At 40.0% G+C, this 14,993-nt stretch overlaps 1 protein-coding gene across 4 annotated transcripts in view; it reads left to right on the top strand.

Annotated features, from left to right (window-relative positions):
• Positions 1–14,942, top strand: part of cacnb4a (calcium channel, voltage-dependent, beta 4a subunit) — a 33,434-nt gene extending 18,492 nt beyond the window's left edge. For 2 of the 4 annotated variants that reach the window (XM_084954520.1, XM_084954523.1), the window contains 12 exons: positions 2,030–2,149; positions 2,872–2,994; positions 4,219–4,346; positions 5,094–5,170; positions 5,367–5,386; positions 6,413–6,493; positions 9,321–9,379; positions 9,468–9,577; positions 9,699–9,850; positions 10,225–10,320; positions 10,475–10,651; positions 12,917–14,942. In XM_084954520.1, coding sequence (XP_084810646.1) covers positions 2,030–2,149; positions 2,872–2,994; positions 4,219–4,346; positions 5,094–5,170; positions 5,367–5,386; positions 6,413–6,493; positions 9,321–9,379; positions 9,468–9,577; positions 9,699–9,850; positions 10,225–10,320; positions 10,475–10,651; positions 12,917–13,180 — 1,407 coding nt within the window. In that variant the 3' untranslated portion in view covers positions 13,181–14,942. Of the gene's footprint in view, positions 1–2,029; positions 2,150–2,871; positions 2,995–4,218; positions 4,347–5,090; positions 5,171–5,366; positions 5,387–6,412; positions 6,494–9,320; positions 9,380–9,467; positions 9,578–9,698; positions 9,851–10,224; positions 10,321–10,474; positions 10,652–12,916 lie in introns of all 4 variants that reach the window. The other 2 variants (XM_084954519.1, XM_084954521.1) reach the window with 1 other exon arrangement.
• Positions 14,943–14,993: the final 51 nt, after the last annotated feature.

Below are 14,993 nucleotides of genomic sequence, written 5' to 3'. Positions count from 1 at the left end.
AAGGGAGGACAAAATATCAGCTGTGCAAAATATCCTGCAGTGTGCTTCCCTCACTGCAGGATGGGCAGCTCACTGTATTTGATGCCTGGAGCCTGTTGAGTGCAATGATGTTGTAATAATTCTCTGCTGTGGGAAAATGTGCTTCCCAGCTGAGCATTCACTGTTGTTTCAAATTATGTTGACACATTTTTTTCAGCTAGTTGGTCAGAATCTTGCTCTTGTTGTAGTTCACAATCATTTTATCTGCCTTGAATAAGTGGGTGGGTGTTTTTACTGCTCCTCTAGCCCAGCAGTTAAAATGCCCAACACTGACTCTGCTGCAGAGTGACAGTTATGACATGTGATGAGACTGATCTTCAGCCTGAAGCAGACTTTATATTTATATACAGGCACACATACGTAAGAATAATGCCAGACAAGAATTAGCCTGAAACTCTCCACAAACCCAAATATAGTAAAAGGGGCGACACAAAAACACCACATTGGTACTGATGCCCCAAGGAGGGAATCCCTGGGTTGAGCTAACCAACTGACCTTCTAGCTCTTCCTGTACTTGGCGCCTCTCTCAACTGTCTCTATCGATTAATCCCCCAAACCTTATATTTACCATGCACAATTTCTACTTTTCCTGGTGTCTGTATAGGAAAAACACAGTATGGAGCAAAAATGTGGATATTAATAAAATTTTAAAAGTTACAGAAAAAAAACTAAAATAAATTAGTTTCAAGAAATGGTTTAACTTGAACTTACCTGTCAGAATTAAGATAAGAGACCTAGTACTGTTCTCATGTCTGTCTTAAAGTAAACTTTATACAGACAATGTATAAACTCACACTTTCCCTGTGATAGACAGTTTGATTACATTCTCACATCACGTGAAACCTTTACTAACGCCAGCTAACAGCAGCTAACAGAGGCTAACAGCAGCAAAGCCTGCACTTACCAACAGAAAATTTCAGGATATCCTCAGTTTCTAACTCTCATCTGACAGAAGTGAGCTTCACTGACTCATCAGACTCTTTTTCACAAAGAGTGAAAAGTTTCAGAGTAAATAGACATGAACACCTGCTATATTGACAGCTGAGGTAGACAGTTAACTGACAGCCTATACTCAACACAGATTTATGGCAGCCAGCCTTGTCTGATGCTAAAGTGGCCACTATAGCTAGGATTATGCACCTGAATTGGACCTACCATTGGCCTGATAAAAGGGGGGAGGGGGAGGGGAAAGCCTATGAACCATATAAAGCAAAATAAGTGATGTATTATATTTCATAAATTGAATGTTATATTGCTTTTAACAAAAAGCATGACTTAAGGTTGTTTTAGCTTTCTCCTCCAAATCCGAGAAGGATGGTGGGTGGGGGCATTTGTTTATACTATTCCTTTAAAACAATACTTATGACTTAAATAGTGCGTTACCCCTGAGAAAATAAGAGATGAACATCATATTATTCAAATTTCCTTTTTTTTATGTCACTTAAACTTGAAATTATGTTACTGTGATAGTAACGAGCCTTTTTTCAAATGAGCCCTTTTTCAAGGGAATAAAAGATTTTTGACATTTGTATTTGGTCTGCCGTGGTCGGCTTCGATTTCATCCTTTGAAATAAAAAATAGCTTCTGAATCTTTTCAGCTATTCGTGCAACCGTCATCTTAGAATGGGTCAGCCTTTGATCTTGCATGGAAAGTAATTCAACTAATCACATATGACACCCCCCCCCCCCCCCCCCCCCCCCACACACACACACACACACACACACACACACACACACACACACACACACACACACATACACACACCTGGGTTTCCATAAAAATCTCTTTGTCTCTATATTTTTAAGAAATAGGCTTTTGCCAAGCCCTGCATCTGTCTGTGCAGGACACATGAAATTGCACAACAAAGATGTCACATTTAATCTGGAGGGCATAAAGAAAGTTATGTCACCCTGTGGTTATTTATCCTTAGTACCTGCATCTATTGTGCTAATGGCTTGTTTCCACGTTTTGTGTTCTCTTTTTCTTCAGGGCTCAGCTGATTCCTACACAAGCCGACCATCTGATTCAGATGTGTCCCTGGAGGAGGAGAAGGAGGGCGGCCGGCAGGAGAGGGAGCAGCAGGCCACTGTTCAGCTTGAGAGAGCAAAGGTCAGTTTCACTAGGAGCTGTTTATGGGTTACGGAGCACCATAACTGGCTGTATATCACATAAAAAAAGGATTTTGCATCACTGGTTGCCCTACTAATCTGTGTTAATGGCTGTGTAAAGGTTGCCATACTGTTTCTGAACTTTTACAGTTTTCAACATTGTAAAAGTGACACCATGTGCCAACATTCACACCGTAAATAAGTTACATGAAACAAACACAACAATGCAATTAAGTACTTCAGTGAAATGTAGCCTTTAACATTAGGAAAACACCCGTGACACTTATTACTGCATCAGTTTAGGAAATAATGGTGAAATTAAACAGTTAAGCATTAAGATCACGCAATTAGATCAGTTCATTCACTGCGCAGGAGCAGATGATGATAATAATAATAATAATAATAATAATAATAATAATAATAATAATGTGGTTTTATGGCCTTGGTATGAGGCTTCCCTGCTACCTGCTGTAGATGTGGTGTGATCACTACTGATGCTGTCTTCCAGCCACTGTTGTCAGGAGGTCTAAAATAGCTTCTCTTCAGCAGTGCCCACCCCTCACTGCAGGCCATTCGTTCTGCATGTGTGATGCTCGAGCACGATGGGCACACTGGTGCTGTTCAAAATGTCACATTCTGTGATAGATTGTCTGAACCAAATTATTCACTGCTAATATACATGGTTATTGCTACAAAAACTCTTCCCTCCTTTCTGTCTTGCAGACTAAAGCAGTTGCGTTTGCAGTGAAGACCAATGTCAGTTACTGTGGTGCGCTGGATGAGGATGTTCCCGTGGCTGGCACGGCTGTATCTTTTGATGCCAAGGACTTCCTCCACATCAAAGAGGTGCAATTCAGTTGCGGTGTGGCACTGTAGGGGGGGATTCAATTCAGCCTGCACAGTTTAGTTTTTAACCACAGGAGAAAGTGTTTTTTCAACTAAACAAAGAGTTTCATGTTAGCTATTTTGCTACTCTCTGTGTAACAAATTTTCCCATCATGGAGCTTGTGACCTATCTCTGTTTTTTTTTTCATTGCAAGAGCCAAGAAAAGAGTCATAAGTTAATCTGATATTCATAAAAAGAGCTAGGCTCAAAATGTAGCTTTTAAGTTAACAGACTGAATGTGCGTCCAGATTTCATTAATGTATCTGTATGGGTTGTCATGGTAACAACCTGAGCATCTGTAGCTATATAGCCATGATTAAGATGCAGCTTTCCATCACATAGGTTTCCCCCAAAGTGCTAGCAAACAAGTTGTTTTTTGGTTTTTTTTGCTGTGTGTGCACAGACTGTTGTTCTTCCCAGTTTCATACATTGCTTCCTGTTAAGCTGTTAAGAGTTTGAATCCAGGAGCAGGAGCGTAGTTTGCTGTGATTCTATTGTATGTGGGGGCAAAAAACATATCTAAGCTGGTAGTCTGAACAAGGCCCTGGAGTAAATACACTCTCTATCATCTTTACTTTACCTGCGCTTTTCCATTTCCACAAAAATTGCCACTCCTCAGATTTGAGTTAAACTCCATTAATATGTCCTGATATGATTGTTTGTGAGGCTTCTCACAACAACTAGTTAAAGCAAATCAATACAACTTTCTGTCTGGACACACAAAACAGCAACCTGTGACTTAAGTTGGATCATGAGCCGGATGAGTTGATGTTCTGGTTTTGTACAGTTGGTGTGGTGCAGGGCTCACTAATGTGTCTCATCATAGACGCCTGTAAAAGCAGAAATAGCAGTCTGCTTTAAGGTCAGTTTGACCGTTCTTTATTTGTTTGCCCTGACTGAAATCCAGCCAGCCAATAAAAAAAGGATCCTGTCTGTACTTTGTATTATTAGTACACTGCGTTCTGAAATATTTGTGTTAGTCTACTGAACACTGTTATTTGTAATTACAGTAAGAACAGTGATAAAGGTATATTTTTGGATAGAGATATTTGTAATGTGGAAGCTGTTTCGCTGTATTGCATACCGATACAGAGGAAATTCACTTAATTACAATGGATTACTCTTAGGGACTAATTTAAATTCTGGGATTTTGTCGCTGAGACTTTTCTCGTTCTATTTTTCAGAAATACAACAATGACTGGTGGATTGGACGCCTGGTGAAAGAGGGCTGTGACATTGGGTTCATTCCCAGCCCACTGAAGCTGGAGAACATCCGCCTTCAACAGGAACAGAAGAGAGGACGCTTCCCTGGGTGAGCAGGAGGAGGAAGGCTGAATGAGTGCGGGAGAGCGAAGGCGTCAGCAGCAGCAACAGATATTGCAGAGAAGAGACATGGATCAAAGGGGATAAAGAGAGTTTGAAGGGTTTGGGATTGTACTGAGAGCGAGCCACTTTAGGGATGAGTAGAGGCTGGCAGATAAGCAGCATGTCAGGTGGATGAAATCCAAGTTGTGCTGTGTGGTCCAGGCTCTCGGAGGTATACCTGGATCAGAGCCACCACAGAATTTTCCATCAGATGGGATGCTGGGTTGTAGTCACCGAGACGATTAATGGTGCTGAGTACTATTATCCTTTCGCAGTTACCATAAAATACAAAAAAAAGCACTTGTCACTGTGAGGTACTTTGTGATTTCTATCACAAAGCCATGTTATCACAATAGTACAGAAAGAAAAATGATGACATATTTAGGTCATATATATTTACAGTGAAAGAACAATCGACAAACTGCACGCCAGTCGATGATTAATGCAATTGCTTTTGTCTTGTATGTATTTATATCTTTCATCTTTCAGTAGAAGTCTGCCTTACTTTACAGACACATCACTGATTCACCAGTTCTTTGATGCTATTTAAATCCAAGAACATAGTATAATATGCAGTTTATGACTGTAGGAGATAGTGAGTTTATTCGTGGGCGGTGGTGTTTGACAGATGAAATCATCCCATTAGCTTTTACAGTAACACTGCTCTTTCTATCCGGTGTTATCCATCCAGCAGTAAATCCAGTGGGAATTCCTCCTCCAGTCTGGGAGAGATGGTGTCAGGAACGTTCAAACCAAACCCAAACTCTGCAGGTTGGTTGCACAGATCCGGTTATTTATAATAGCAAATGCTACTGTTAGATTCACAAGGGATGGTCTTGTTTTCTGCTTTGTAGTTATATCTGTGTATCAGTAGGAGCATCTTTTTTTAACCTTTTGTAGTAAAATAAGGCTTTAACATAGCTGATAGAAATGTGTGCACTTACTACACATTTCTCTTCTTTTTCAGGAAAGCAGAAACAGAAAGTGGTGAGTGTGACAGCTTATTTGCTTATTTATGTAATTAAAGGTAAACTGTCAGTTATTAGAAAAAGGCTTTGTGTCCCTTTAAAACAAAAGACCAGATCTATACATTGCGTACATATATGGACGGTGGAGATTATTCTGTAATTTTGGCAAACTTTTTATTTAACATTAAAGTGTGTTGGAACCTTATGCCATAAGCAAATGATGCCAGTCACATCGGCCATGCTGGAGACAGTGTGATCAAATACACACCAACCACTCCTGCATATTTTGGACATACAAAAAAATTTGGGGACAATAGAAATCCAATTATAAGAAAGATCCTTGGTCATGGACTCCATAAAGATGTCGTGGTATTGTATCTTGGGGTAATAAAAGAAAATGACTTTCACAAAGATCCAAGACTTTCTTACAAAAGTGGAAGAAATTGCTTGACTGCATCTCAAATGAAGAGGACACCTCCTTGTTACAGACACTGTTCTGTCTGTTCTTTCTTTTGTCTTTTATCTTTTATTTTCTTGTATCTTGATCTTCCCTTGTTTACATAAACAATTAATACGACCATTAAATTGATTCACCGCATTCTTAGTCATTTAATCGTATTAATTATAATATGTTAGTTTATCAGTTTCTTTTCTTTCTTTTTTTTACAGCACCAAATCACAACAACAGTCACCTTAAAGGTGCTTTATATTGTAAGGTAGACTCTACAATAATACATACAGAGAAAAACCCAACAGTGGGAAGAAAAAATTCCCAACCATCCAGTTAAGGTTGTGAACTTCAGAGCAGGTTTTGCATCATCAGTGTTTACTACTATTTAATCTTTAATTCAGTTTTGACGAGGCAGAAGTCGTTTAAAATCTTTGATTTCAACATCTTTCTCTGGATTGGTGCTGGCACTGGTTAAAGCATTTCACCACTTACACTCAGACACACTGGGAAAGTTCTGGGTTGCTTTCAGACTTTAGGAAACAAATGCTAAAAATATTAGAGCTTGACTTTATCTCTGTGTTTCTGGACCTCCAGGCTGAGCATGTTCCACCATATGACGTGGTTCCCTCCATGAGGCCAGTTGTCCTGGTGGGACCCTCCCTGAAAGGTTATGAGGTAAGAAAGACTGCTGCTCCTCCAGCAGGCTGACTCAGCCTTTTTTTTCCTCCACAAAAGATGAACAAATAAATGAGTCGTTTTTATCATGAAGGATGAATTCACTAGTCCTGGTGAAAGAGACCACTCAGAAGTCCTTTGTTCTAGACGCAGATTCTTCAGTATCCTTATGGGATCCTATTAAAAAATAAGTAACACTTTGGAAATAACAAGTCTGATAGTGCTCTTCATTCAAATTCACTGTTACTTAGTGAGGACATCCTTAATCTAAGACTGTGACGTGACATTCGTTTTACAGCAGAATACTGTATTGGGTGCTTCCCAGTGTGAGCAAACTTTGAAAGGACAGAAGGGGATGGAGCATGCTGATGAATTCACAGCTTTTAATTGTGCAATCAGGCTGACATTTCGACAGCAGTGTGTCTTCATCAGTCAGAATGAACAAAGAAGGCAACCAAGTATTACCTCAGACCATGTCTGCAATCTTTATTGGACAGGAACGGGAATTTAAATCTATTGGATAAAGAACTCAGCAGGGGCGAGTTGCCTTAACATGCGTCCATATGGGCCATGCAGTCTCATGCCTTACATGAATATTACATCATGTTGTAAGTTACTGAATTTCAATCCCAGTTAATTCATTCTGCGATGAGCGTTCCCGGGGTAACAGCATCCAAATCCAAACTGCTCGTCGATAATCGGTTGGAACGACAGTGCAAAGCATAAAGGAGGCCAAGGACGCTGTGGAAGGTGGGAGTGCTGAAGTCAGTTGTCATGGAATCACAGTCCTTGTCTCCCATCCTGGTGTTGCCGTGGTAACAACCTTCTGGTTAAACTGCATCAGTCTGAAAAAGTGGAGCATCGCTTGAAATTAGAAACATAAAATAATAATGTGTACCATGCCTTGAGATACTTTTCATGTCCCAAACCTTTAGTTTATCTGTTCATGCAGTACCCTACAGGTTTTTTTTTATGTGTGAGCAATAATATTATTTATTTATTTATTTATTTTGCCAGTGCCACAGAGTTAACATGTAATCACGTGGTAATTAATAGGTGTCACGTGCAATATTTCAAGGTTGCATGAAGCTCTGTGCAGTTGTACTGTTGCACAAAAAGATGCACTTTGAAAATTCCTTTAAAAAAGTAAAACTCACTTGGTTGAGCAAGTGATCCATATGCACGGCAGAGGTCTGGGTTTGATTCCGCCCATTTCCTATGTGTCATTGCCCCTCGCTCACAGCCAACTTTCTTGTCTACTATCTACTACTGTGACATAAAATACAGGCAACTTGTATTATTGTAATGCACTGTTTTCATGTCTGTCTAAAGCGTCTATTAATGACCTCACATCTCCCCGAAATGCTACTGCAAGCCTTTTAACTCACTCTCATTTTGACATTTTAATAGGACTATTTATTCCTTACAACTGCTTTGTGTTACAGCCCAATGGGCATGAAGCCCCTGTCAACCCAATGTGACTGTCAGTGTACTTTGACCAATTTAGAGCGACAACTGGCGCAATCGAATAGTCGCCTTTGCCTGATTTTATTCTCGAATCCATGTATTTCTTTTCTGAGTCAAAGACCTTGGGAAGTATAAGTGTATGTCTTTGAGGGTAACTTTGTGAACTTAAACTTCTGTTTCAGTTCAAGGCCTCAGAGCTGCAATCATGTTCACCAGCCAAGCCTATATATTCAAAGCTACACCGAGAGATTGCCCCAAATTTATCACCTGTGCACTCGTCTTTGCGACATCGCTCACTGAAGCTTTTGATCGCTTTATTTAATGTGACCCACGTTCATCAGCCAGGATGGGAAAAAAAGCTTTTCACAGGGTAGACTATAGCTTGGTCAAGTGTGTAATGTAAAAATGTGGCTCAGCCAGAGACTGACCATCAGAATGAATAATGGGGGGCTAGCTTCTTTTACTGCCTGCTCTGCTCCATAGCTGCATAAAATTGCTCATGTTATGAGCCTCTATAGCCACCTTTTGCTTGCTTGGTACTGCCATTGGGTGTGCTGTGTGGGTAGTGGATAATTTTCCAGACCCAAAGGCAGACAAGTGGATGCTGAAGTTAAACTTAAAGCAAGCCTTTTAATGCTGAAGTTCAGAGATTAACAACTGGTTAGCAAATGGTAAATAGCCTGATTCTTATATAGCACTTTTCTACTCTGTTTGATCACTCAAAGTGCTTTAAATAGCAGTGCAGGGTAGTCGTAGGACAAGGAAAACAATGCTAGAGAACACACAACTATGCAAACAATGTAAAATAGGACAAGAGGAGACTGACATAATATATAGACAAGAAGTGGTGCATGAACAGGAAACAGGTGCAGCTCTAAACACAGCTGAAGACAATAGCATATGAGACAGGGGAAGTAACACTCACTACAAGATGCAGAGGACAACCATTACCAAAATAAAACAGGAAGTGGGACACAACAGAACAGGGTAATAGAATTTACTTGGCACAGAGGAGGACAAGAAGACAAGACAGGCGAACACAGAAAGGTGCTTTATATTGTAAGGCAAAACCCTACAATAATACAGAGAAAACTCCAACAATCAAACAACGCCCCCTATCTGCAAGCACTTGGTGTCTGTGGGAAAGGAAGGAAAAACTCCCTTTTAACAGTAAGAAACCTCCCGGAGAACCAGGCTCGGGGAGGTGCAAGACTCAGGGACCGTGACAGTAACAAGTTTGACAGCCTTCCCTATTCCCCCTGCCTTTAATTCACTCGTGTTTTAATCTATTCTTCTCTTCTTCCTCTTTTCGCCATGTCCATGTTGTTTGCGTGGCCTTCTCCGCTCCCCATTACTGCAGGTCACCGACATGATGCAGAAAGCGCTGTTTGACTTCCTGAAGCACAGGTTCGATGGGAGGTGAGCAGTGAAAGCGAAGCAGAGTCTGTCATATAATGCATCGAGGTGCTGGCCGTGCTCTGTGTGACGCGTACAGTTTTTGTTCCAGGATATCCATCACGAGGGTAACAGCTGACATATCGTTGGCCAAGAGGTCAGTACTAAACAACCCCAGTAAGAGGGCCATCATTGAGAGATCCAACACCCGCTCCAGCCTTGGTAAAGCTACAGGAAACTCACTCAATGATGCGCATGTCTTATAGGTGATGTGGAGCGTAAATATGTTGCGTATTGTTTCTTATTCATATTTGCTCTGCCGTACATTCTTTACTTTTTGTAGCTGAGGTCCAGAGTGAAATAGAGAGGATCTTTGAGCTGGCCAGGTCTTTACAGCTGGTGGTTTTGGATGCTGACACCATTAACCACCCAGCGCAGCTCATCAAGACTTCATTAGCACCCATTATCGTCCATGTTAAGGTGTCCTCGCCTAAGGTGAGATTAAAAGCTTAAATTACTTAAATACATTAGCCTAACAGGATATTATATATTATGTTAATTTTTTTTAAACTGATATTATTTAGAAACAATGACAAAAATCTTTACTGTGTTGTACTTGACAACATGCCAAGTGTCAGTGTAAGTTGTGAAATACCAAGAAACCCTTCAGGCAGTGAGAGAAAGTCATAGTCTTGACTGTAATGTGAGTTTGGAGCAGTGACAGGCGTGCCGTTGCTTGTGTTGGCTGGATTTTCTAGAAAAGAATCTCTTGTCACAAACCTACATGTAACAGAGTCCAATTTCCATGGGCCTGTTACGACTCGTCTTCTAGTTTCTTAATTTTTAGACTGTTTTTGTGTCACCCACAGGTCTTGCAGAGGCTGATCAAATCAAGAGGGAAGTCTCAAAGCAAACATTTGAATGTGCAGCTTGTTGCAGCAGAGAAACTAGCACAGTGTCCTTCTGTGAGTAATCATCACCCCCTTTTTTTAGTTAACTTAGAAGCTGTTGCTTCCCTTAAGTTAGGTTTCATGATGTAATCACAAGTGGTGAAAGATGGTGAAAAGAAATCCAAATGCAGCAGCAGTTACACCTTCCTCTCTTCTTTTCCAACCTTAGGAGATGTTTGATATTATTTTGGATGAGAACCAGCTTGAAGATGCTTGTGAACACCTGGCAGAGTACCTGGAGGCGTACTGGCGTGCGACGCACACTTCGCTTTCCATGCCGCTCAACCCCCTCCTGGGACGCAATCTGGGCTCTACTGCTCTCTCCCCGTATCCTGCTGCCATTCAGGTGAATTTCTGAAGTTAAAGAACAAAAAACTGTCCCGGGTTTCTTTTCTTCTCATTGTTGTTTTACAAAATCCCAGATTTCAGTCATGTATGACTTCGATTTACCAACCTGCCGGATAGAAGAAAATTTGGATCATTTCAGTGTGTGAATACTCAGCGTTTGATAATGCACTATGCCCTAAAGCCATAGCTGAGGTGCATGGTATTAGCAGTAAAATGTTCTAGCAACAAGATGAAAGCCACACTAAAATCTTTCGAGAAACAAAGGCCCTCCTGCTGTCTTTAAAGTAAAAAGCTTGCAGCTCCTTTACTGATGTAGATCAGAAGCCTTGAATGCTTAGAGTGAGTTATAATGGTTTGTTGTCACATTTACAATGCTGGAAAAATATCCACAGCAGGTTTTAGTGGACAACAGATGAGTCCATTATCTACCCAAATCCCCAGTATAGCCCAGGCACCTAAAGGTTAGTAGTAGTAGGGTATAGTGAAATAAAGTAAATATAATTTTTGGTACCTACTTACAAGATGGTTTAACAGTGAAATGGGCTTTAACACTATTTTAAAAACTTTTTACATTTTAATCTATTGTAATTGTAACTTCCTCAATACTGTAAGTGAAGAAACTATAGAACCTTTAATAACTAAAGTTGTAAAAGAACTTAAAGTTCTGTGGAAAAGTGCATGTGAAACATCACACTTGTGTTTAGGACAAACTGACCTCCTAGGTGTACGTATTTTTCCGAGTACTTGGCAGGTAGTTTGTTTTTGTTCCAAGAATCGGCTTCATTCTTCTGTGTAATATAATCCAAGGCTATGGGATCAGGGCTCTGTGGGGGGTCAGAACTCCTTGTTCTTATTGTCTGATGATAATTCTTTGAGTTTAGCTGTATGTTGGCACTGATTTTGGAGCTGATGAGATGACTCACTGATGGCACTGAAATACAGATATGAATCATATCTTATATCCACCTTATTAGCAGATATGATGTCCATAAACTGCAAAAACCTCTACCAGAGCCTTTACCTTGCCTGTAGACTCTCATCTCTGCAGTACTCTTTAGCCTTTAGGCAATCTGCTTCAAGTTGGAGCTAAATACTTTAAACTTTGATTCATGACTCCAGAGCATCTGGCATGTTTTTTACACAGATTCTAGTGGTTTTTTGAACGTAGGTGAGTCATTTGGCTTTGTATCCACATCAGAGAAACAGTTTTTGTCTCTCAGTCTTCCAGTAAAAAAGCACTTCAGACCAGACTATAGATGGGTATGCCAGGGTCCCACTGGTTTCTGACAGTTCTCCGCTTATGGTACTCTACATTATGAGATTTTAAAGAGAAGTTTTCTTAATTTGTCCTTCGTCTGCTGCTTTCGGCTAACCACTGTGTTGCTGGTACTCAATCTTGATTTTTGCAATAAAAAAGGTATTTGAAAACATCTGTTTGCTTGAAAAGTAAAGCTTTTTTAATTGATTATTTTAACAAAATCACTATTTCCATAAATATCTGCAATAATGTCTTGATGCATGCTCAATCATCCAGGTAAGCAAATCCCAAAAGGTTGATTCTGTTTTCAGTGGGAGAAACGTTTTGTCACTCATCCAAGTGACTTCTTTAGTCTATCAGCTGACTGCAGGTTTCCCCAGCCCTTTAAACAGTATATTTGCACAAAAACGGAACCTAGACTACTTAATGAACAGTAGGCTGTGAGGTCAGTTCCTTAATCATTAATATGCAAATTCTCATGACCATTGATCAAGAAGAAGAAGAAGTCACTTGGATGAATGACGAAACGTTTGCCCCATTGAAAACGCTACGTCCAGATGAACAGAATCAACCTTTTGGTATCTACAGTAATATATTTCATGGGGACACCAATGAAGAAGACTCAAAATAACCATGAGTAACAAACAATTTTATTTGTTATGATTTAATTTTTTTTTTATTTACTTGTTTACACTCTGTCTGGCTCCATTCAGATTAGTTGCAAAGTGCCCTCTGGTGGACAAACTATAAAATGTCAGCACTAATTATTAAAGTGTTGAAGGGTGTTTCTCCCATCTTTACTTCTTGGATTTTTCATTTATTGGCCATTTTAAAAGTAATACCAATAAATCGTCAAATATCTGATATGGACCGATAATACCAGCCCACTGATAAATCTGTTGGACTCTAATACAAACATATTAAAAATGCATAGTTATGTTGATTCTGTTCGAGTGTTAACAAAGCAAAATGCAGTTTGAAATCAGCATTACTTCTCTCAAACAGGCCCAAAGAAACCGGAACAGCAACCACACGACGACAGACCATTCGCCCGTTGAACGTCGCAGTCTAGTGCCTGCCGATGAGAACTGCCATAACGAGCGGGCACGGAAGAATCGCAACCGTCTCTCCTCAGGCTCACAGCACAGCAGGGACCACTCTCCTCTGGTGGAGGAGGACTACCAGGACCCCTACCAGGACTCTTATAAGCCCCACCGTAACCGAGGATCCCCGGGAGGCTACAGCCAGGACTCCAGGCACCGGCTCTGAGCTGTGGCCTGCTGTTAACAAAGTATAGGCCTGTGTCTCTTTAAGCGACCACCGTGAACACAAGGGGAAAGTTTGCTATTACATGATAAATCTCTTACATTCACGAGGACTGAAACCACCTTTTATTTTGTGTAGTACCTCATATCTACTTTGGCCTTGGCTCCTGACAAATGAGCATTTGAACCCAAAAATAAGAATCCTGCTCTTGCTTTGATGTGAACAAGGTACTGGATATGAAAGTAGCACAAGATCAGTAAAGTTATATTTAAGAGGGAAAGTTGGGCATTTTTTGAATATGTCACCCGTATGACATGTGAGTGAAGTAAACTAGGCCCTTCTGGACCATTCCCGCTGTCTCAGCTGTTACTGTAGCATGCAGGTAGGACTGTAATTACAGGGACCATCTGACTCAGGCCAGTGCCAGACAGCATCCAGCGGTGATGATCAGTGCAGAACTTGTTTGCACGGGTCCAGGAGATGGTAGAAGGAGAGTTTAATGCATCTTTAATGTGCCACTGTCCTTGATGTGTGATAAGTCCTGTAAAGCTTGCTCCCGAATCCTGAGTTTTACAACTATTGTTTTAAAGTGACATGAATGGCTAATTCAGGGTTCATGCAGTAGCTTCCTGTTCCCTTTCTTTTTAAACGCTGTTTTTGTCATAAATCATATGACAGAAAAGGAGAAAAATCATGCAGATACTAATACATTTCAAAGCTCCACAACCTCAGGAATGAGAGGTCAATTAGACCTAGAAGTGTAGCGTTTATGTTCTCACCCCTGATGGGAGTGTGATTCTGAGAGTTATGTTATGTTATTTTTGTGATTTTATGATTTTGTTTCTTGAAAAAAAAAAAGCTGTTTTTCCAGCACAGAAGTCTTTAAAATGGTCACAACAGCGCATTTCTCACATGCCATGCGTCAATCAACTGCTGTTGTCTGTCATGGGTTTCGTAGGACATGGATTAAGCAAGACTTTGGGTTTTTGTGAGTGACTTATATTGAGGGCTTCCATATATAATACACTGAAAAATAATCAAAGGAAAGAAATTTTAATTTGTGTAAAGTTCAATTTCCAGAACAATAAATTACATTCCATTTATGTCATTTTATATAAGAGCCTTGCTTACACCCTCCAACCATCAGACAAAAAATATATTAGTAAAAGGTTTTGTAAAGTAAAGTAACACTAAACACTTTCCTTGAGTAGCAATTTAACATGCACCTCTTCTATATTGTCATTTACAGCTTTTCTGTGTATTCTCATTGAGTTTTATTAAAGACTACTGATAAGTAAGAAGCTGTCTAAAAGCACTTGGGCAGGACTGCACTGCCTTTGTTAATAGCGTCATTTACATGCTACTTTTATGGAAATGTTGAGCAGCCAGTTCTCCCCCATCTTTCAATTTATATGTACGCTACCAGCTAATATGGGATTAAATAGCATTACCTTTTACATGACATATCCTTGTATATTGTATTTTAATATTTAGATATTGAAAAGTTCCGTTTTATTTCAGGTCATAGACCAGAGATCTCATTGTGCTGTGATTCTGGAGAGGGAAGTCTGACGAGCAGGCTTCCGTTCTTATTTTCCTTACACAGTAGCTTTTATTGTTGTAGTTTCAAAACAGTGGAGCATAAGCAGTGATTTAAAAGATTTGAATACTGCCTGTGAGAGAATGATGCATTGATTAGAATTTGTGTGCACTGTCATTTTACAACTGTAATGAAATAAACTGCTGTTATGCTGTTGTATGGATACCAGTGGGGTTTTTTTGTTTTTGTTTTTTGCTTATAGAAATATTCATAAAA

This window comes from Perissodus microlepis, chromosome 16 (assembly GCF_051167445.1).
Source record: "Perissodus microlepis isolate ML-2025 ecotype Zambia chromosome 16, ASM5116744v1, whole genome shotgun sequence".
Classification (NCBI taxonomy): domain Eukaryota; kingdom Metazoa; phylum Chordata; class Actinopteri; order Cichliformes; family Cichlidae; genus Perissodus; species Perissodus microlepis.
The sequence above is the reverse complement of the archived record's forward strand: the minus strand, read 5'-3'. Positions and strand labels throughout refer to the sequence as shown.